The 22,980-nt window shown below is 42.2% G+C and overlaps 1 protein-coding gene across 3 annotated transcripts in view; it reads right to left on the reverse strand.

Moving 5' to 3' along the window:
• The window catches only part of LOC117405267 (mitogen-activated protein kinase kinase kinase 15-like), a 43,269-nt gene that overhangs the window by 16,800 nt on the left and 3,489 nt on the right, over positions 1-22,980 (reverse strand). For all 3 annotated transcript variants that reach the window (XM_059030729.1, XM_059030727.1, XM_059030728.1), the window contains exons 2-14: positions 20,959-21,098; positions 19,137-19,160; positions 17,218-17,411; positions 14,993-15,161; positions 14,168-14,274; positions 8,545-8,715; positions 6,958-7,070; positions 6,707-6,866; positions 4,233-4,383; positions 3,516-3,623; positions 2,959-3,008; positions 1,444-1,539; positions 27-114 (exon numbers count right to left, since the gene is read on the reverse strand). In XM_059030729.1, coding sequence (XP_058886712.1) covers positions 27-114; positions 1,444-1,539; positions 2,959-3,008; positions 3,516-3,623; positions 4,233-4,383; positions 6,707-6,866; positions 6,958-7,070; positions 8,545-8,715; positions 14,168-14,274; positions 14,993-15,161; positions 17,218-17,411; positions 19,137-19,160; positions 20,959-21,098 — 1,571 coding nt within the window. The remainder of the gene's footprint in view (positions 1-26; positions 115-1,443; positions 1,540-2,958; positions 3,009-3,515; positions 3,624-4,232; positions 4,384-6,706; positions 6,867-6,957; positions 7,071-8,544; positions 8,716-14,167; positions 14,275-14,992; positions 15,162-17,217; positions 17,412-19,136; positions 19,161-20,958; positions 21,099-22,980) is intronic.

The following is a 22,980-nucleotide window of genomic DNA, read 5'->3' on the forward strand; positions in this document are numbered from 1 at the left end:
AGTCGTTTAGAGGGGACTGTCCTTACCTCTAGCGTGTCTCCATCAGCTTCTCCCTCCAGCTCCACGGCATTGCCAGAGCCATCCGAAATAACCTCCTTCACCATGGAACAAAACCTGCCAGCAATGCACACTGTCAGGCATTTCACTGTGCTCTGATAAACACGTTGTCTCACTGCGTTTCAGAAGGATTTCATTTGCAAAACCAAACTACTAACTGAACACCTTTAATGAATGCCAGTTATGCACATTAACATAACCTTTTTATTATGGACCCCACAATACAAGGACCAATAACAGATATCAATATAGTGACGTTATAGAGATGCTCAAAGCTGCACCTGCGATGCCATCAGCCATACAGTGATATGAAAGACTGATGCAGCACTACAGGAACTAAACACTTTACTTATATATGTTATGTGTCATTAATGTGCTTCTAACCTGCTCAGTGGCATTTCATAAATCTGCATTTTAATGTCATTTTATTGGACCTATTAGAAGAAATAGATACAGTAGTGTGCACATCATGTATTAGAACACCTCAAGATTTGTCATTTTTATCCTTTATATTATTATTATTTGTTTATTTAGCAGACGCCTTTATCCAAAGCAACTTACAGAGACTCGGGTGTGTGAACTATGCATCAGCTGCAGAGTCACTTACAATTACATCTCACCCGAAAGACGGAGCACAAGGAGGTTAAGTGACTTGCTCAGGGCCACACAATGAGTCAGTGGCCGAGGTGGGATTTGAACCGGGGACCTCCTGGTTACAAGCCCCTTTCTTTAACCACTGGACCACACAGCCTCCTTTATATACCTACCTGCATAAAAACCTTTGGGTGTGAAAATTTAAATCTCCGGTCAGTAATCAGTGATATAGAAACAATTGGGATTTGTGTGAAAATTAGGCATCTTAAACAACTTTGAAAAAGTCTCATGCATTTTACCATTTGTGGCTCTGTGTTACTTTTCTCTTACTACATTAGAAATGAACTGCAGGTGTGGCCTATTAAAGCCATCAATTCAATTAGACAATCACTAATTTGTTTATCATTTTCCCAGATTTTCAGTTCCAGTGGTTCGATTTCATGTGCACAACAAATCAAAACTACAGAAGCAATGGGGTGTTCTAATAAATGTGCATACAACTGTAGTTAATTGTTAAAGTATTAAGTATCCATCCTTTAGAAAAACACAAACGGTATGTGTCTGTGGTAAAAAAAAAAAAAAAAAATTTTTTAACAAAACGTACAACACCTAGCAGGGGGGCTTGGTTGTGTGTCTGACCTCCTCATGCTTCTTTTATCTTCATCTCGCAATCCCCCCTCTCTCCCTCTCCCTCTCCTCTCTCTCTCTCTCTCTCTCTCTCTCTCTCTCTCTCTCTCTCTCTCTCTCTCTCTCTCATTACCCACGCGCTGACATTGCTGTTTAACCCCTCACCTGCCGCACTGACACTCTGTAGAAAAGTAGATCTGGAAGTCATCAGAGTTGTCGTGAACGTACAAGAAACAGCAGCGCTCGTCAAACTTCGATATGCTAACAACGAAAAAAAAAAAAAATTCAAGAAAAGCAGTTAAAGCGATGGCCCGGGTTCGACAGTCTGACGAGAAGCAGCCTGTCTGAGAACTGACAAGACCATGATGAATACAGCCCGAAATATCACAAATGAGAACCTGAAAGAGCAGGTTAAATATGTCCCATACTGATGCCAGTAAGTTGTCACTTGGGGTACACCATGTAAATCAGTGTTACAGCAATGGCACAAGAGACAGTGTTACTGACAATGATACTACTGCAAAGAAGAAGAAGAAGAAGAAGGACATAATCATAATCCAGGATGGTAGTGTTTCATAATGCAAACAAATACATTCCTCAGAAAATTACATTCCCATTCTGTGTAATAAAATGCTAACACTGAGCTCCCCCTCCGATCCACGACACTGATAACCATGCAGTGGGTTTAAATACCAAATGAACACAGAGGGGTAGGTATTGACACACACACAGGAACGCTTCTGCGCACAGGAAACCTCTTATATTGGACTTGTATATTTCTTTTAAGTGTAAAGAGAATTGTGAAGAGCTGCTGTTGATGAGAATTGTATAGATTCTGTTACAAAAAAAAAAAAACCACAATACATGACCGAACATGTTTTTGATCATGGGGAGTCATGTCAAAGTCTGTGGATGATTCAGAACTTCATGACTCATATTCTTACAACAGCTCCCTGTGGTCTTGAGACTCACAGCTATTTACTTTGGATCGTCATCAGCATTATTTTTGTCTGAAGATTAAAAACCCAGACGAATAAAGGGACAACTTCAGACAACTCCAGTTAAATGTTGCGTACTTAAATGTAGGAGTTGCATATAGTAGGAGTTGCATATTTATCATTTTATTGGGTGCACTTTTACTATCTGAAAAAAACAAACATCGACAGGGTTGACCAAAGGTTCCAAGACACAAAACATCATGATGTAATGGAAACCCTTCTCTCCATCTCTCTAACCTGTTCATCCACACCTACTGCTGGCTTTGTAATTAGCTGCTGTGTGTGAGTACGCTCCGCACCTCAGTGTTACGGTTATCACTGCTGGCTTTGTAATTAGCTGCTGTGTATGAGTACGCTCCGCACCTCAGTGTTACGGTTATCACTGCTGGCCCTGGATTTCAATCAGCAGGTTGTCTAATGCACTAAAGATGTTCTGGAAGAGCTGTGAATTACATTCACTTTCCCAGTGATCTGCAATCTGTACTTACAATGAAGTACAGGCTCTAAAAAGCATGGCACATCAGGGGAGACTTGGGGTTTCATACAGCAAAGTCACCTCAAACTAGATCTCCCGGTCTCCTGGAACCAGGTTTCAAACCACTGTTCCTGAAAAAGTGGCTTTGTGTTCCCTCTTTATAATATGTGATTAATAATGTATGTGTGTGTGTCTGTTGGTACCAACCTGATTCCCTTGATTGACGTGGCAGTGAAATTCCATTCGTGGATGCCTTTCTGAAAAGGAAACGTGGTCAAATTAACATATGCTTTGAGATTTCCTTCTTCACAGGAGAGATTCTTAAGCCTTTCCTTGAGCATTTCATCTTAAAATAAAGATCTGGTAGATGTCATTATGCACAAACCAGGAGTGTGGTCAACATGCCTAAGTTACCAACTCTTGTAACAGTTTGACAGTTTCACTATGCCTTATTACAACCCCTGTTAGTACATGACTCCAATAGACTAAGGAGTTTATTCAAGATCGAAAGAGCAGCGCATCTATTCTTTCAAATCTGAACCTGGGTGTTTTCACAATCGAAGAGTCTTTTCATAATCTTCGCTGCTTTAGTAAAGAGGAAGGAGCTAACATGTTTTATTATGATTGTCCCCTTTGTATAATATTTGCAATATTGCAATATTTCTTCTTTTGTTTTTGATATAGTCTGTGTTAAGGTGTTCCTTGGTTGTAGTTCCCAGTCACAGGGACATGTACAGTAACACTGGAATACTGAACTCCCTCACCGTCTCTGCCGGGGAGACGTGCCATATAGAGACATTCTTCTCATCCGCTTCACTGTTGATTGAGACGTAGGATGGCTGGTATATCTTTGTCGGCTCAAGTATTAAAACCTACAAAGAAATGCGACAGGGAAAACAAAAGTAATGTATTAGCCCATGGCAACTGATTCAATGATGTCAGTGATTAGTGCTGCCCGAGCCGACTCAGCGATTACTCGATTATTCAGATCGAGCTACCCCTGGAAAGCAGGCGAGGAGCATTGGTGTTGATCAGGCTAATTTACCACTGCAAGCGAAGAAACAGCTGCTTGGATCTGTGTGGAGTGCTGGTTTTCTAAGACTCTGTGGAGAACAGCAGCCCACACAAATCCAAGCAGCTGTGTCTTCACTTGTTTCACTCTGATGGTAAATTAGCCTGATCAACAGCAATGACCCTCTAATCACCACTTCCATGCAACTCGGAGAATCCATTTGTGCCGCATTATCCCATTAAGTGCCATGGTCCTCATTTGAGGACAGGCTACTTTGTAATGTTTTGGAGCATTTTTAACTGGCATCTACTGTTACTTGAATTTTCTCTTTAACTATATTGTTATGATAACGTTACCCGTAACGTAAGTAAAGACACAAATACAGCTTGTGCTCCGATTGTGCACAAGTAGGTATTTAGAGTTCAAAGGTTAGGGGCAATGTAAACGCAGCACTATTGTCAATACATACTGGGAAGCGCAGTCCGTTGGTGGTCTCTTTGGTGGCCTCCACTATGATGTCCATCCAGAAGTTGAGGCGCTCCCGCTGGGGAGAGTGCTCCAGGTTCTGCTTCTTGAAGCGCTGGATAAGCTGCAGGTTCTGCACCACAGACCGCAGGTACCTGTGACAGAGAGAGAGAGAGAAAGAGAGAAAGAGAGAGAGAGTAACTGCCGCTGCATCACAAAGGGAACTGTGGTGCATAGGGTTAAAACTCTCAAAATAAATTAAAGGAAACCCACAACTCACATATCAAAAAAATACTTTATTGCTTCAGAATAATGACGTGTTTCAGCTTAGCATTGTCTTCATCAGGTAGAGAGAGAGAGAGAGAGAGAAACACAGGAACACAGCTCCTAGCATTAACACCTCCCTGATAGGAAGATAGGAATCCTGGTTTCCAATTAGTAACACATTCTTGTTGTTCTTTATCATTCTTATGATGATCCACATTTAATCATCACTAATGCAGTCAGTAATAGATAGCGAAGTGCTCCTCGTAATTGCCTTTAAGAAGTATTTATTGGCAATTATTAAATAAATCCATCCATTGATGTGTTTATCTTAAAACAGAGTAGAAAATGTGCTTCCAATCTCCTTTTAAAACACAGAATTTAATTGTCATTGATTGGTACTCAATTGTAAAAGTTTGGTGGTGTTTTCAAATCAACACATTCATGAATAGATTTATTGGAAACCTGCCTATAAATACTTCTTAAAGGCAATTACGAGTAAGAGCAGCAGCACATCACTAGTTAACAATGATGTTGATAAAATACTTCAGAAGGTTTTTGCTTCCGTAGTGTTGCTTGACACACTGCGGTTAAGGATTCTGTCAGTGAGATGAGATTAAAAGCTATAAGCACTCCTGGCTGGTGTAGCGTGCGTGATTGCTGGTTCCTGCCCTGCCTCTGCCAGACGCATTCACATGCATTTTGACTACATTACATCATTTTTAAGCACATACTCTTCATAACATTGGTCAGCTGGTTTTATCGGCTACATGTGACAACCTGCTTTATAAAGAAATATAAGATGTGGAAAACCCCAGAGACAGCGAATGGATCTGAATAGTCGCCTCTTGCCCTCAAGCAAGGGTTCTTAACAGTACCAAGCAGACAGAACACATTACTCCGGTCCTGAAGTGTTTGCATTGGCTTCCTATCCAGTCCTGGGTTTTCTTTAAAATATTGCTGTTGACCTACAAGGCTTTGCACGGTCAGGGTCCTGGTTATGTAACGGACCTTCTTAGCCCTTCCATCCCTGGGAGGCAGCTTAGATCCTCTCACTCTGGACTGTTAAAATGCATGCTTCCAAAACGTGTTACGCTCGGAGGGCATAGCTATAGCTGTGTTGCTCCTTTTCTTTGGAACTCACTACCAACCTTTATTAGAGAATCAACAACAGTAGCCAAATTTGAAAAATCCCTTAAGACGCACTTATTTTCTGTTGTTTTTTCTTAAACTCTTTCTTTACTTAATTTTTTTTAATTAATTGTTGTTGATTGTTTTGTACATCACCTTGAGACACAGTGGTGTGAAAGGTGCTATAATAAATTTATTATTATTATTATTATTATTATTATTAATCCTAATTGGGAAAAGCAATTACCCCATGACCTAATGAAACAGATAGCCTCTCTCTCTTAAACACATGTTTCCATTACCTTTCTGAGATGGATTTATAGCTCAGATTAGCTTTACTGACCCCGGTGTTTATTCTAGGGCTGTTTGCACTTCTGTCTGTAATGATCTTTTATTGTTTTATGAGTCTTTGAATGGAGGCACATTGTAAATGTGTGAGACGGCTGCATTTCAATCTGCTCTCCTAGCATCCTCGCACGAGCGCTGTTAGGAAAGTGTTGTCCATAATGTACTGAATTCCCTGCACCTGCTCCCTATATGTTTATTCACTGGTAATTACAAGCTGGCTTACATGTTCACAGGTGTGCTTCAGCATTACGGGCGAGGTTCTCAAAGATATTTACTCTAAATTATCATTAAGACAATACTGTCTGAGAGTACAAACGCACTCACTACCAAACCAGAAGTAAACAATCCTGCAGGGATGGGACTAACACTCCTGTTGCATAGCAGTTAGATCCATTCCTGGTTTTGCCATGAGTTTAATCAGACACAGCTTGTTCGCTATACACTGTGGCTAATCAAGCTCGTAGTAAAATGTGGAATGGGTGACACAGCTATGCAATAGGAATTATTTCTTATTTCCATCCCTGCATTTATCAGTGGAATTAAACCTGGTACTTTTCCTGACTTAAATCAAGCATTTAAGATGTATAACACAGCTCTGCATCTCGTTGTTTGAATGCGTCCAATCTTTGGTATGTTACCTAGAAAACAAGCGGCAGACAGCAGAAGAAGCGCCTTCCTTCTTCGTCTAGCCCTTTGCATTGTAATGAAAGCTTGGGGATTTCCACAGCCACTCACCAGACAGGGGGTTTTAGTTTGAAGAGTTTCTCTGCAGCCTGCACAGCCTTGGGGATGTCACTAGCCAGCATGCCAACGGTGAAGAACTGACCCACGTCCCAGTAATTGTTCATTTTCTCCAAGCTGCCCTTCCTCCCCAGCAGGCTGTTCAGACGGACACCTAGAGGTGCAGCGAACGGGAGGGGAGATTTCATTAGGAGCCCCGAGGCGCGACGCAGCCCTCTCAAGCAGCACCAGTGCACGCTCCTTACCTATCTTCCTCAGTTCCATTGAGCTTTCGAATTGCTGACCGGAAACAATGAGCAGAACTGCCAGGTTGATGCCTGAATACAAAGTTGGCTGGAGTTCAAATCCTTTACGATACCTGGAGGAAAGGAAAAGAAAACAAAAGCCATTGGATTGTTTGCTAGCAGTGAATCTGCAGCTGATCTTGAATGTCCTCTCGCCAGCACTAAGCCGACAACGTCAACTGTACATATTAACTTATTATAAATCATGCTTTAATTAAAAAAAAATACAATATATAGTAATGTCTTTAGAATTTGTCAGCTGGTAATCAAACCTCAGTATGAGGTGCTGAAAAGTTCTGAAATCTGGAGTTTTATTTAAGTGAGAGGAGTGGCTTTCTGACTTCTAAAACATTTTAACGGGTTCTGGAAATGTCACAGTGAAACAAAGAAGTTATTTTTACTGTTGTTTCTGGAGCTGATTAATGATACGTCTCAATAGTAATCCTTGCACATCTTGAGATCATTCTTCTTATTAAATGCTCTGTGTTTTGCTGTGTACTGTGGTGTGATTCCATTGGGAGTAGTGGGCTGGAGGGACCCCTCTCTCTACACAATCCTGTTTCACTCTCATTTCACTGCAGCACTATGGCAAGGACTTCATTGCCATTCGCTTTATCTACCTCCAGCACATCCCTCATAAAAGTTTGCCATGGTAGTTCTGCAGCTTCCCCGTGCTTTTCCTGTGGTTATACTATGAGATTTCCATAATTCACCCTGGTTTGCCATGTTTAGTAATGTGCTTTGCCGCCCTCGCTGCCTTGCTTTATTACACTTTGCTGTGCTTTCACTATTCACTTTTATAAGGGACGGGCCATGACCTTGCTAATCAGTCTTTAAAATCTCTCATGCAAAACTCTTAACAGGCTTTACGCCGATAACGAAAGTAAGAAGAAATATTTGGGGAATTTTCTCCATGGATGACATGTATGCAAGAGGCTTTGTGACATTCCTCAGCACATGTCATTCTGAGGGCCAGTGCAGGACGTGTTGGAGGGACAGGGTCTCACTCTGGAAACTCCAGCAACAGTACAATGATGTCTGCACATTATTCTAACTGAATTCTATTTCTACCCCAGAATAGAAGTTGACCACAGCAAATCTGCACAGTCACTGTCCAGTTTTCTCTTGCTCTTCTCATGGCTATACTACGCATTTACCATAGGTTTGTTTTTTATATGATTTAAATTACCTCTCCAAGCTTTACAATGCTTACATATGCTTTATTACAATGCTTAGGTATGCTTTAGTACACTTTGCTATGCTTTTACTATGGACAACTGTTATAAGGAATTCATTATATATCTCACAGCTGTTCGGGTATTAATGTGGCATTTCTTTTAAAAAGTCATATGATTTTAGCAGGTTTGGATCCACTCACTGCTGGTTCTGCTCTGTACATTCAGTTCAGAGAAAACGTAGCTGTTGCTGCCTGTGCTTTAAATAGTTAAAATGACATTGAATGCTGCTCCTGATCGGCACATGCAGACAGCAGGTGTGAAAAGAAATCGAAGGAGCCGGTGTGATTAGTACAGTGGCCTAGCTGGTTACCACTGAATGGCGTTCTCGCGGTTCTTTGTGTCTTTGCAGTCCGAGTCCAGGAATATGTCCTTGTATATCCGGCCACACAGGCAGAACATGTCGGGGGCAGGGTGATCGCAGGACTGCAGGACCTGGAGCATCACTCTCAGAGCTTTCTCCCTGTCTCCGGGGCTGTTCCTCCTGAAGAACACAGAACCAGAACCAGACAGAATGACACAAAATCAAAAAGAACCAAAAAGAATCAAAACGAATAGAACAGAATCAAATACAACCAAAAAGAATCAAAACGAATAGAACAGAATCAAATAGAATGAAACAGAACCAGATAGAACCAGACAGAATGACAGAGAACCAAATAGAACCAAAAAGAATCAAAACGAATAGAACAGAATCAAATAGAACCAAAAAGAATCAAAACAAATAGAACAGAATCAAATAGAACCAAAAAGAATCAAAACGAATAGAACAGAATCAAATAGAACCAAAAAGAATCAAAACGAATAGAACAGAATCAAATAGAACCAAAAAGAATCAAAACGAATAGAACAGAATCAAATAGAAGCCGATAGAATGAAATAAAATCAAATAGAACCTAATAGAATCAAATAGAACCCAACAGAATCCGATAGAATCAGATAGAATAAAACACGCGCTTTAGCAAGGCTTTTTCTGACATTACCTGAAAAGACACAAACTTAATTACTGGGATCAAAAGCGGACTGCTTTTTAACTGCATCTCAAGCACGGTTCTGACGCGTCACCGCTCGAGGGAACTGTTTTAAATCAGATTAAGAAACCTCTGTAAACTGATTCATGGGCGACACAACCTTCCGAAAGTGTGTAGGTAGCGTAGATCAACATAAGGGCAGGAAGCGATAGTGATCTTGCTGCCTTCCAGGTCCTGGTGTGTTTGAAGCGGAGTGCACAGTCTGGATTTGCTTCACCACAGAACCGCTGTGTTGGAGTAAATGGGTTACTTTAACTAACAAAGCAACCCCAGAAATCTAGCCTGTTGTGTATTTCTATTCCTCTTATGCATCTCAAATGTGCAGTTTTGAAAGAAAGACAGTAAAACACGTATTTGTATTTTAAAACACAATAGCTGGTACTACTACACTTGGTTAACAAAACCTCTATGTGTTTCTTTCAGAACTGCACATATGATACCTATGTAGCTAACGGAAGTGTGGAATAGGTCAAATCTATGGTATTATTTTATTAGCTACATGCTAACAGAACCCTGCATCTCGTTTAGTGGTAATTACCAAGTAAGTACATGAAACACACACTACACAGCGTTTTCACAAAGCTGGAAGAAGCACAGATTTTAAAAGCAGCCAGTGCATGGTGCCTATCCCCAGCTGGAACACACACCTGATCCCGTTTCATTTCTTTAGCAATCCATTCATCAGGAAATGTCATGTCCCCGCGTTGATAGAAAAACTGCTTCCATATGTGAAAAGCAAATAGCTTAAAAGCCTACTCAAAAGGCTATTACTGTTATTTAACAAATACACCTGTGGACATGCCCAGCTCAAGAAAGCAGAGCATGTGCATTGGATCAAGATTCTTGTGTTCACACGGTCTGCAGGGATGGAAATAAGACTCCCATTCCACAGCAGTCTGATTTAGTCCAGGTTTTACAATGAGTTTAATAAGACACACCCGAGCTTGTTACCTATACACTGTGGCTAATCAAGCTCATAATAAAATCTGGAATGGGTGAAACTGATATGCAAAAGGAGTCTTATTTCCATCCCTGTGTCTTACAGTATATAGGCATCTTCATTAAGCCGAATAAGGGCCGTCAGATTTTAAAAACTGTTCCAGACGCAGGGCTGGATCAACAGCCCTGGAGGCAAACTAACTCGCAAATCAGATGGGAACGCTTTTAAGCTCTCATGAAAAACTGATCCAATATAAAGATTACGATGCAGTTGTTTCCAATACTGCTAATATAGCATCGAGAGTGCTCCATTCTGCACAGTTAAGATCAGTGCATCATCTTCTACACTGTCACCAAGGCTTTGTTTCTTTTGCCTCCATACACAGTGATGCACTCTGCAAGCCTACCTCTATAAACTGTTGAAAAGGTTTTAGCAAAAATGTTTGGTTCCATGACCGATTATTCGCTATTGCGCACTCAAATGAGTACCTCGCTAATTTAGAATGTCGAATGTTGTTCCCTCATCGCAGCAACTCCCCACAACATCTCTGGATAACTGAGGGTCAGTGGGCGTCCTCTGACCCCACCGCCAAGCCAATCTCGAAACACTCAGGAGCTTTACAGTGGATTTCAGCACTCTACCAGCCTCTGGAGGACAAAGGCCAGCCCTGCCGGTATCTGCTTTGAATTCACCAGGCGCCTGGCCAGTAGGGGCCAGCAGGAGAAGACAGTCCATGATGATTTTGCCTCCCTAACCCATCAGAGCCAATAAAACGTTGCCTGTGGAATCCCCAGCAAAGACCAACAACTTGGCACAGCCAGGATGCAAACCTGTGCTCCCCTGACTGTATGACTCACCCTGCATTCCATGTGACCATGCTGTCACCAGATGAGCCACTTAGAAATGAAAAAGGCATTACAAACATTACACAGCTCTGTACCTTCTCAAAGGGATCCCTTAATCTAATACAATATTACACAGCTCTGCACCTTCTCAAAGGGATCCCTTAACCTAATACCATTACACAGCTCTGCACCTTCTCAAAGGGATCCCTTAACCTAATACCATTACACAGCTCTGCACCTTCTCAAAGGGATCCCTTAATCTAATACCATTACACAGCTCTGCACCTTCTCAAAATGATCCCTTAACCTAATACCATTACACAGCTCTGCACCTTCTCAAAGGGATCCCTTAACCTAATACCATTACACAGCTCTGCACCTTCTCAAAGGGATCCCTTAATCTAATACCATTACACAGCTCTGTACCTTCTCAAAGGGATCCCTTAACCTAATACCATTACACAGCTCTGCACCTTCTCAAAGGGATCCCTTAACCTAATACCATTACACAGCTCTGCACCTTCTCAAAGGGATCCCTTAATCTAATACCATTACACAGCTCTGCACCTTCTCAAAAGGATCCCTTAACCTAATACCATTACACAGCTCTGCACCTTCTCAAAGGGATCCCTTAATCTAATACCATTACGACTGGATGAGTAGTGCAGGCTTCAGACATCTAGAACAATGTCGCCAGAAAACAAAGCTCTGGCTACAGAAATAGTTTATACAGCTGAGCCACTCTCCTGGGTCATTGCCAGATAAGAGCCATTGAAATATGCTTAGTGTAAACAGTATTAGTTCAGCTAAGACAGCATGTAAAAACAAAATACAGATGTTTTTTTTGTTTGCTTCTCCGGTGCAAAAACAACCAAACAAGTGATGGTTTATTTAAGGACTTTTAAGAAAGAAAGAATAAATTTAAAAAATTGCGACGGCACTGCACGTCAAGTTCTTTCTGAATGCTAAAGTCATAACATCATACCATAAGAGCAGCACATGTGCTTTCAACAGCTTCAATCACAGCCCACGAGATATTCCAGCTGCTTAGAGACTGTCAGCAGCACCAGCACATTGCGTTCAGCTACTGTACTGTGTTGAGTGCCATCAAAAGTAAGTGAATACAAGCAGGTAAATCTGTCACTTTAGAACCAGCACTTGCAGCTGCTGGTCTTCTCACCCTTGTGTCTTCTGCGATCCGCTTGTGTTGCAGACTTCATTTGGTAGCATCATGCAGGGGAAGAACTGACTCTCTGTGTACACAGAATGCGTCTTGCAAATTCAATACTGATTTGTTGCTAAATTACTACATAGATCATGCATGCTGTTCATCTGTGAGCTGCCAAGATAAATAGCATGGGGTGTGGAGTGCAGAAACACAGTATATGTATTCACTGTTGTATGGTGCAAGGTGGTACACCTGGTTTTTAAAGGATGAGACCATGCCGTCCACTCCATTAATACAGGTTTCCCATGCAAGTGGCTACTTTAGTTCCGCTGAAGGCTTCTCATTAAACAGGTGCCCTGGCAGCTAGCATGGTCCCTCCTAACAGGCGACATTCAAGCTATGTTTAGCAGACGAAGTATTCATCATATGGGACAGCTGCACCGTGCTTTTACAATGCATGAGTCATTTCCACCAACATCTGCTTTTAAGAGGTCAGCAACCTACTGCATGGCTGCTTTAACATTCGACAAAGAACCTGGTGCAAGACCTTGAACACTGTGACCCAGAAATGAACACCCACTTCTTCAATTCTGCATACTGTACTCCCAAACTACTGTATATAAAATCACAGTCACATACAATGACCTTGAGCACTGTGACCCAGAAATGAACATCCACACACACAATGCAGTTGTGCACTTAAATCAAATGTTAAAAATGTTCACTGTTCAAAAACAACACACCAGTATCAGACAATGGGCAAGAGAAAACAAAACATTGATTTTCCAGAGTTTCAAATAGAAATCTCACGAGGTGAGCTTTAAGACCTGCAACATGCACCATAGTTGTTTTTCTAGTCCTGTAACAGTTTATCGTGTTCATTTTACAAAAAAAGGGGAGCAAACTTCCGGCTGGTAAAGATTTTGTGAAACATTATTAAACAGAGACCATGAAGAGGCGGTCTTAGATTTTGCTATCGATTTGAAAGCCGCAGTTTGAGTGGTTCACGAAGAGCTATTGATGTCAGCACAGCACTACACACAAGGGTATGGAGAGAGCAGCTTGTTTGTCACACATCATTCCCTGATTTGCTACTGCTGCCCTGCTGTTTTTCCTGTGTGTGTGTGTTTGCATATATCTGTAGCACCCAGTCAAGCAGGCACACTCAGTTTCTACTGACCTACATCCACAAGCCCCTTTGAAAACTCAACACACTGAAGCAGAGTGTGAACAGTTACCCTCTGCAGAGTGCAGCAGCTATGGTCTGTGGTAGAAATACATGCGGTTTATTGTTTTGTTAACCCTTTCAGTCCTTAATTACTTTTGTTGAGCTGAAAAATAAAGTGATTTATGTATAAATGAGATACATGAGTCCCGTGAGGTTCCAGCGTGATTTCTACACTACATCAGACTGGGACCGAGGAGTCCTATGAGGTTCCAGTATGGGTTCCAGTATGATTTTCGACAGCATATGTTAACATACGGTGCCAAGAACAAGCCTCACCAGGACTAAAACGGTTATACAGTGCTTGAAAAATGAAAATAAACCGTCTCTAAAACAGCTGAGAAAGGCTTCCTGAACGGCCAATGAGCTTTCAAAAAACATTCCTTACATTTTTGTGACTAGCGCCAAAAGCCTTTAATAATCCAACTAACCAAAGGCCAGAACTCCTGCAGAAGCAGGTCAACGTGATCTAGATATTTCAAGAACACTTAAACGAGAGGCTCTCAAGATATAGCTAAAAAATAAACATTCATTCCTGCATTCAGAAACAGATCACACATAAAACTTACTGGTTCAAATATACAGGTCTCAACAAACAGACTTCTCAAATATACGGGTCTCAACAAAATTTCAATTCATTTTTCAGTGTTAGGTTCTCTGTTAGGTTCAGACTGAGCACGTAACAGGTATGTATTACATTTCAAAAGCCCAGAATCTGGAGGCTTACCTGTTGAGTGCGAAGGCGTAGTGAAACTGAATCATGTGCTGGTTAGCCAGGTCACAGGTAGGTAGCATTTCCAGGGTCTCGACCAGCTTCACCATCGCATCATAGTCCTGCAGCCAAACACAAGGCAAAGAACAAAGACCAATGAGGAGGGTCTTGACTCAAGTCTTTAAAATCCTAAAAGGTGGAGTTGACAAAGTGAACCCGAACCAACACTATGCGCAACACAGAAACCAGGACCATAGAAATGAAGTGGAAATAGACTTATGACTGAGGTGGGAGACACTTCCACAGAGAGTGGTGAGGGGATGGAATGAGCTACCTAGCCATGTTGTTGATGCTGAATCCATGGGATCCTTTAAGACCCAGCTTGACAAAGTTTTGAGATCAATCAGCTGCTAGGAGCCAGATGGGTTTAGATGCAATTTTCCACAAAGAGACTACAGAGTATGCCAGTTTACCTCTGATTGTCCAGGAACCATGTAGAAAGATCTGTTATCTGTACAGCAGATACATCATCCTTAGATGGCATGATACACTGTTTTCAAGGAGGTAAACTACAAAGCAGTATGTAATTCAATATGTAGCATGACTCAGGGGGTTTCATTAGGGTTAGCAAAATTACTTAATTCTATATAGGGTGATGCAAAACGTCTGGACGTAGCTGTACCTGTTATCTTACTGTATTGCTTAATGATTGCCATTGTACATGGTATGAAAATTGTTAAGATAAAATACAAATAAGTTTAAAAATAAATAAATAAAAATAAACATTTAAATCAGCATTTATTGCAAGTGAAGTAAGAGTTAAAAAGGCCCGATCTGCACCTGAATATCCCTGTATGAAAAGAGCAGGTTCATGACAATATCCTGGGTCAGCATCTCGGTGTTGTCAATGCGCAGTTTAATACGGGTCAGCTCCTTCGCCAGCTCCTCTCCTTGATACTTGTCCCTGGCTTTGCGGATGTCGTTCAGTAGAGTGTCCTTGTAGGAAGCGCTGTGGACAGAGAGACAGAGAGTGAGACACACACACACAATGACTCGTAGATACTGCTGGACACCAGCTGTGTGCCGACGGGCAGAATTCACTTTCAGCGTGCTAGCAAAACTGAAAGAGAACTCCAGGTTTGTTCCAGGATGCTAAGCATTGATCTATCATCCTCATCCTCATCATCATCCTCCTCCTCCTCATCATCCTCATCCTCAGTCTGTTGGCACACGCTATGTACAGTGTGTTACTCGAAAATAAAGAGAGATGTGAATGCTGTTTTGAAATGATGTGGAGGCAGCAGGGAACTAAGATCAGCTTGGTCAACTAACGTCAGTATTACCACGGCAGGTAAGCATTGTTATGTAAAATGCAGAACTTGGAAATATAAATGCCACGTGATTATTACACTTCTTCAAAATTACGTGAGCACAATACAACTCATTTACTTATGAGAATTTTATTTTGTGTCTGTCGTTCTTTAAACTACTTACATACTGTGCCTATCAACAGCACACTGCATCTTCTGGTAGTCAGAAATTCACAGCAAAATAAACCAGTTTATATTATGGTATTGTCCATGGTGTGTCACTGTTAAAAGGTATAGCTAGTAGTCTTTGCTGGATAATTCTAGAATAGTTCTCAGAATTAATTTCTGACAACATATAGTAGAGAAATAGCAGTGGTCAAGGCGTCTTCCATGAAGTCTCAAGTTTCCATGGCAGCCCCCCTGGCTTGTGTCTCAGAATGCCCTGCAAGCATGTCGAGAAGGTTCTGTGTGGTCCCTGTGTGCTGCCATGTAATCTTAGTTGGAAAGCATTCCAGGTGGACTATTAAAAAGAAGCTGACTCACTGTCATGTAGTGTTTCAAGGTATCCATACTGTAACCGAACCCCTGTGCTGGCTGAGATCCTGAAACAGGAAGCTCGTATGAACCGAGATTACGTACTCACTGGAGAGCTAGTAACAGCAGCCATGTAGCTGGCACTCAATTAAAACTTATATGACAGCTTCATCACAAGTACTGTAGCCAAGCCCAGGGTGCATACACTATTAAGAGTCTGATTAAGGGTGGAAAGTACATTATCAGCTTTCTAGCCACCCCAGCCTACAACACATACACAAAATACATCTTTCACAGTAAATGTAGTCTTGTAGTTCGAACAGAGCAGGACAACCACCCTTATGTAAATGATTTACTGTACTTACAACTGTACTTATAGTACTGTACCTACCTGCATCCATGCATTCACTGTCACTCATGCGTGAGCTTCCACAACGCACCCGCCCTAAAAAATGTGTCTGTGCATGCAGAGATGGATTCTTGTATGGGGGGGGAGGGGGAGGGGCTCATCACTCACCCCCAGCCCATTCATCCTTCTAGGATCACGTTCAGACGAGGGCAACAAATCTGTACCCCTCAGCCTTCACCTTCAGACTCGGTGTCACGGCTCATCTTGATCTGTAACCCTCAGCCTTCACCTTCAGACTCGGTGTCACGGCTCATCTTGATCTGTAACCCTCAGCCTTCACCTTCAGACTCGGTGTCACGGCTCATCTTGACCTGTAACCCTCAGCCTTCACCTTCAGACTCGGTGTCACGGCTCATCTTGATCTGTACCCCTCAGCCTTCACCTTCAGACTCGGTGTCACGGCTCATCTTGATCTGTAACCCTCAGCCTTCACCTTCAGACTCGGTGTCACGGCTCATCTTGTTCTGTAAACGTCAGCCTTCACCTTCAGACTCGGTGACAGAGTTGACCATCCAGAGGCTGGTCACAGAGAGCCCCATGTGCTTGGTGGAGGCCTATTATGTATGTTTTATGATGTATATAAAAATCAGTCAATAAAATTGATCTGCTCTACGGGTGAACTACAAATCACACGTGACGGAAACTTACGGATAAGCAGAACGTGTTTTTCCAAACTCTGCTTTGCCTCAATCTGCAGCCACACTTACATTACTGCCAGGTAGTGACATTGACCACAAGACTCCACACAAAAGCCTGAGAAAGCCATGTGTACAGATTGCCATACGCGGTCCCTTTCCCGATGCCTGACTTACCACGAGGTCACGTGGATGTCCTTGATGAGGCTGATGAAGCGGTCCGCCAGGGGCAGGCACAGGGGTCCCAGCAGGTTGTCCCAGTTGGGCTGCATGTACTCCGAGGCCCTCCTCTGCGCATCGTTCTCACAGCACATGTACTCGTTGTTGGGGGTCATGATGTACGGAATAAAGTAGTAGTTCCCGCTGGACGCCTGAAAAGAGGAACAAAACATTCCCCCGACTGTTACCGTGGTTATGTTAGATTTTACCCAGATAAGAACACATGGCAGCACTTCAGCACGTCAATTCAAGCATGTTATACAAAGAAAGAGGTTCATACTGTACAGGCTGTTAAACACTGCAACACACAGCAACAGCAAGACTCTCCTCCTGCCTAAAGAGCAGCGTGATACTGATATGAAATACAGAGTCTTCTTAACTAACTAAAAAAATAAAAATAAAAAAATAGAAGGAAAACATACATTCCTGCCTTTAAGAAAAAAAAAAAATCCATCACAAATCAGCCGACCCCGTCTTTAAATCTATAATCAGTTTGGCATGCTGATTTAGTGAGAGGGTCAGAAGTGTGTAGGAGGAACACATTGCATTGTGTGGGTAATACCTCAATATCGTACAGAGTAAAACGCAGGCTGATTAATAATACAAATGCATTCTGCAGCTGATTAGCACTAGCATCCTCACACAGGCTGCCAAGCCACAGGATACCTACTTTCACTCTTAAACAACTGTGGTACTCAGGAGGCAACTGGACCCAGGGGCGGCCTATGGTGCTCCAAATAAGACACAGGGAAAATATACAAAATGAAGAATGCAGGGAAACTTAGGAGAGACACAGAGCAGACAATCCACAACCCAGGTACGAGAGCGAGAGGGAAACGAAATCCACAACCCCAGTACAAGAATGAGAGGGAAACGAAATCCACAACCCCAGTACGAGAACGAGAGGGACGACATCACTGGCTACATGTTCCTGATGCTTCAATTCTGACAATCCACACCTCGCTTTAGAAAAAAAAAAAGTGGGCTTTGGGGAGTCTTTTCAGAAGCATATATTTTGCTGGAATAGTTAACAAGCATGCCCCCTCATAGACTCCTAAAGAACTCACATAATAGGATGTTAAAGAGGTAGGTACTTCAATATTAGAAACAATGAGCTTATATACCGTGAAGTGTAATCTTGTTTGGCTCAGGCAGTAAACGTAACCCAGAAGATATTCCGACCAACCACAGCAAAAAATGATCTTTCGATTGCAAATCTTTTCAAGCTCTAACCAGCTGTGTCATCTCAAAGTGCGGGACGAGTCTTTTTTGAGGGGGCGCTCCAAAATGAAAAGCGGTCCAGGCTGTGGATTCTGCTGAGTATAACAGGTTAGCAATGCACACGGTGTGGAGTGCAGGATACCTGTTATGGAAGGAGAACTCAAGGACCAATCATTCCCTGGCTCGCTTTGTAACATGACAACCCCGCTGCAGCTCAGACCAGACTAGAGAGGCAGTCTGTGGGAATAGGTCCCGAGGTTAAACTTTATTGGGAATCTGTGAACTCGAGCTGCCCTCCAAAGCAAAACACTGACACCATGGGAACAAAACTCCTTAACCAACTCTGAGCTCCAGAGAGGGGAGAGGAGAGAGGGGAGAGGGGAGATCATTCACAAGAGAAGTTGTGTGCTTGTGCGGGCATGACTGTGTGTTTTTGTGTGTGACAGAGTGTGTGTTCCACTGTTTCCCAAGCTATATTATGTTTTTCTTTTAATGGGAGTGATGTTGTTCTTTTTTACTTATCTCTACAAGAATAGCTTGGCAGCTTCAGTGTGCTCGTTGTAATGACAGAGGAAACGGCAGGGAGGTTACAGCTCACCCGAGTCATGTCTCCCCCACCTCTTTGTTCGTTCTTGTCGCTCTAATTTAATACTTACTGTGTTTTTTTGGGAAACCATGTCCTGTAAAGACAAGATGACAAAAGGAGGCATTAGCGTGATCAAAGTAACTTTGTTACATTTAGTATTGATGCGGTTCATTCTGGTTCATGGTTTATTAGTCTAAAAGGAGTCCGGCAACGAGCTCCATTCAGCAGCTGCATCTCGATCAAAGGTTATCTTTAGTTCAGGAAATCTAATCTGAGACCCCATAAAGTTAGCTTGGTAAACTTGACAATTTAAGGGTTGTCTTGACATTGGATTTTACACCAAAACATCTTTCATTGTATTAACCCTTTCTGGCAATACATTTAAATGCAGGCACCTGCAAAACCTTTTATAATACCAGTGTCTGGTCTCACAGACCCAGATTAGTAATCCAAGAATATCAGATTTAAAAAAAAAAAAAAAAAAAAAAAGTATATATATATATATATATATATATATATATATATATATATATATATATATATATATATATATATATATATATATATATATATATATATACTTCCTGATGCTCGCCTCTGTACTTTATATGTACTCTTAAGGGTTATCCTCTCTGAATCAATCATATCAGTGACAAAGGGACACATTTGTAAAGTCACATTTGTATAGCATGCACACAGTACATGAAGACATTACTGAGAATGGCTATGGAATCAGACTGCCCTTTTGAACAGCAATAGCTTAAAGCACAAGTCCTGTAGCATCCACCTCAGTACACACAGACGAATCCATACCCAGCACAACCTTACCCTGCTGCAGTTACCAGAGGCCCCTTCAGTCCAACGAATAGACTGTTCAGATAGACTCTGGCCATCATGGGAAGTGAGGAGACGGACTGACTGTGCTTCTACACTACACTAGCGTCTCTTTGTCGCTTGTAAATAGTTTTAATTTTAGGGATTTTACTTTTTGTGTTGCATTTATGACTTTATAACTGTCCCAGGAAAGAGTTAATTTGGAGCCTTACTGATCTGTCAATGCTCATGTGAATGCAGCTGGTCAGGCTGAATTGCTTAATTGATTGCCAATTCAGCCTGTCTCTCCTGTATTTAAGCCTGTCCCTGTGTGCTTCAGTTAGTTCTGTTTGGACTCCACAGACAGGCTGGCTACCTGTGTTCTGTTAGAAGCCTGTTAGGAAGCTTTTGCTTTTCCATGTTCCAGGGAGAAGGGCTCGATATCCACACCCAGGGGCGCCACGCTGCTGCTGTTGTTGAAACAAGCGTGGTGTGAATTCCAACCCGGCATTACACAGTGACAGCAGTCACACGAGACCCAAAGGCTACAGCACTGCGAACGCAGCACAGGAACAAGCACTGTGAAGCAGCACTGGACTGGACAGGATTAGTGTGCTTCACGGTGCTACTCCTTACTGCTTAGTTCAGCATTTGTAATACATCAAAGTGATTGTAGTGAAGTACTTAGCTGTACTGCGCTTCCACCAGTTATGTACTGTAAGTCTCACATGTGCAGGTTTGAGAGGAGCACATGTTACAGGAAACAGGATTGTGAAAACACGATATCCGCTAATACGCTTGGTTAATGAAATCTCCGTTTGCAAGTCATGCTTTCTGTACTGTTGCACTTGCTTGGTCATTTCAACTGGAGGGTAAAACTTGCTCCATCTCTTTAATGGATTCTTTCCTGTCATTAAATAACCAGCTGCTTCCCAGTATGAAAAACAAAGGTAGAAAAAGCGTTCCTTAACCTTGTGTAGGACAAGACAGCATGTTTTTAAAGGAACGTGCACGTTTGCACATAACATGCACGTTTCAAACACATGTGGCTAGTGGAAGTGTTGTGAAAGCAGCCTGACCTTGAGGGACTGGGCAGTGTCGGGGTCGGTGTCGTGGTACAGGATGACGTTATTCGCCATGTCGAAGCTCTCTCGAACCCCCAGGTGATAGAAGAGCGAAGGCTGACGGAAAACATCGCTCATGTCCACCACAGCAATGTCTGGAAAGAAAAAGGGACAAACACAGGAACATACCATATAACTTGTGTTGATTTTATTCAAACAAATGGGGTCACAAGAATAACGATCGAATGACAAATAAATGACAATTCTGCAGGTGTGCTGAGGTTCACCTACAATTACAATGGCATTGTAATGGCAATTAATTAGGAATTGCACAATTACAACTGGACTTGACCCCGGTCTGGCATCAAACAGATCAACAATAAGGGACTTGCGAGTGGCCGAGCAGATGGTCTGAAATACCAAGTCCAAGGAGCCTTCCTTTAATACGGACTGTGGACTCAGCATGGATCGGATCAGAGAAGAGGGAGCTAATTAAACAATCAGCAATCAGAACCGGACAAGGCTGTGTTTCCACCTGCGCGTCAAACCGGGATGACGGGCCAAAAAAAAAAGTTCTGTCTGGGGGAGGGATTAGCCGGGATTGCAGCTATTTTGTCAGGGATATTCATGTTCCCATTGGATATTCCCAATACCTACACAGGAACAGTGTGTTCAGGCTGCTGCACACTGCTGCCCTAAGAAAACTGCACAATAATTTAAAAATTTCCCCATGCTTTTCTTATACATTTACTCTAGTTTACCACGGTTTGCCTCTCCGGCCTTTGCATTGCTTAACTATGCTTTATGCTTTCACAAGGCTTTATTACACTTTGCTATGCTTTTACACAGAGCTGCAGATTTGTATTGCACTTTGACCACAGTGAATCGCTGCTGTTTCATTCTGGATTAACAATGGTATAAAAAAAGAAGGCTGGTGGTTAAGGAGTTAATGCTGCTGCACTTCTTACAGTGAATTTAAAGAAGTAACAAATAACAAAATATCAAAGATAATTGGAAATCCTTTCTGCTGAGACTGCCAAGGACATTTACAGCAGTATTTATTGACAGCAGTATTTATTTAAAGTACGGCTATGGGGCTAGGGACACCGTGGTGAGAACAGAAACAAAATAAATGGTCTTACTGTACATTTTATTTATTTGCAAAAAGCCAGGCCCCTGAGGTCAAGGGAGCCCTGCAATTTATTTATTTCTCTCTCTCTCTCTCTCTCTCTCTCTCTCTCTCTCTCTCTCTCTCTCTCTCTCTCTCTCTCTCTCTCTCTCTCTCTCTTCATATTTAGAAGGCACATGCTAGCTGTATGAGTTACACAGCAGATAAAGGGCTCTTCTTATAACACCATTCACATTCATTTGTGATATATCCGACCCCCTTTTCAAGAATAATCTTGTCACTTACTGCAGCTAAATAAAAAGTCACTCCCTTCACTGGCCTTTTTTGTTTCGCCCCCAATTGCTATTGGATCTCTCTCTCACACACACACACACAGGCAGAAGTTGTTCTGAGAAAATTGAAAAGCGAGATTTGACTAATCCAACATCAAAAGATTGTAATGATTTTCAATGAGGTGTAAAGAGTTTCAGTGATATCAGGAACACATCAGCTCCTATATGCTTTAATAAGGTTTATATTCATCTTGTGGTGCATTGATCAAAGTATAGTCTTCGCAGCTAAGCGCTCAGAAGCATAAGGAGGATCTGAACTCCAGCCACGGAGTTCAAGGCAGGACAGACGCTTATAGGAAACGGCTTGCTTATTTTAGATCTGCTTCTTTGATTATTTTCCCAGGTACATGGGGTACGCCATCCAGGGTACACTTGAAATAACGGGCACAATAAATCCCAGGGGAAACATTTGGGCTCTGGGTTTGCTGTGGTTTTCCCAGGTTCTGATTGTCATCACACAACTAACATGGCTGGTACCACAACATGTGCCAGAGCCCACAGCAGACTGAAGGCTAAACACTGAGCGTTCCTTTCAGCCAGGCCGTGTCTAAAACAATACTCAGAGAGCACACTTAC

This window comes from Acipenser ruthenus, chromosome 9, assembly GCF_902713425.1.
Source record: "Acipenser ruthenus chromosome 9, fAciRut3.2 maternal haplotype, whole genome shotgun sequence".
Lineage (NCBI taxonomy): Eukaryota > Metazoa > Chordata > Actinopteri > Acipenseriformes > Acipenseridae > Acipenser > Acipenser ruthenus.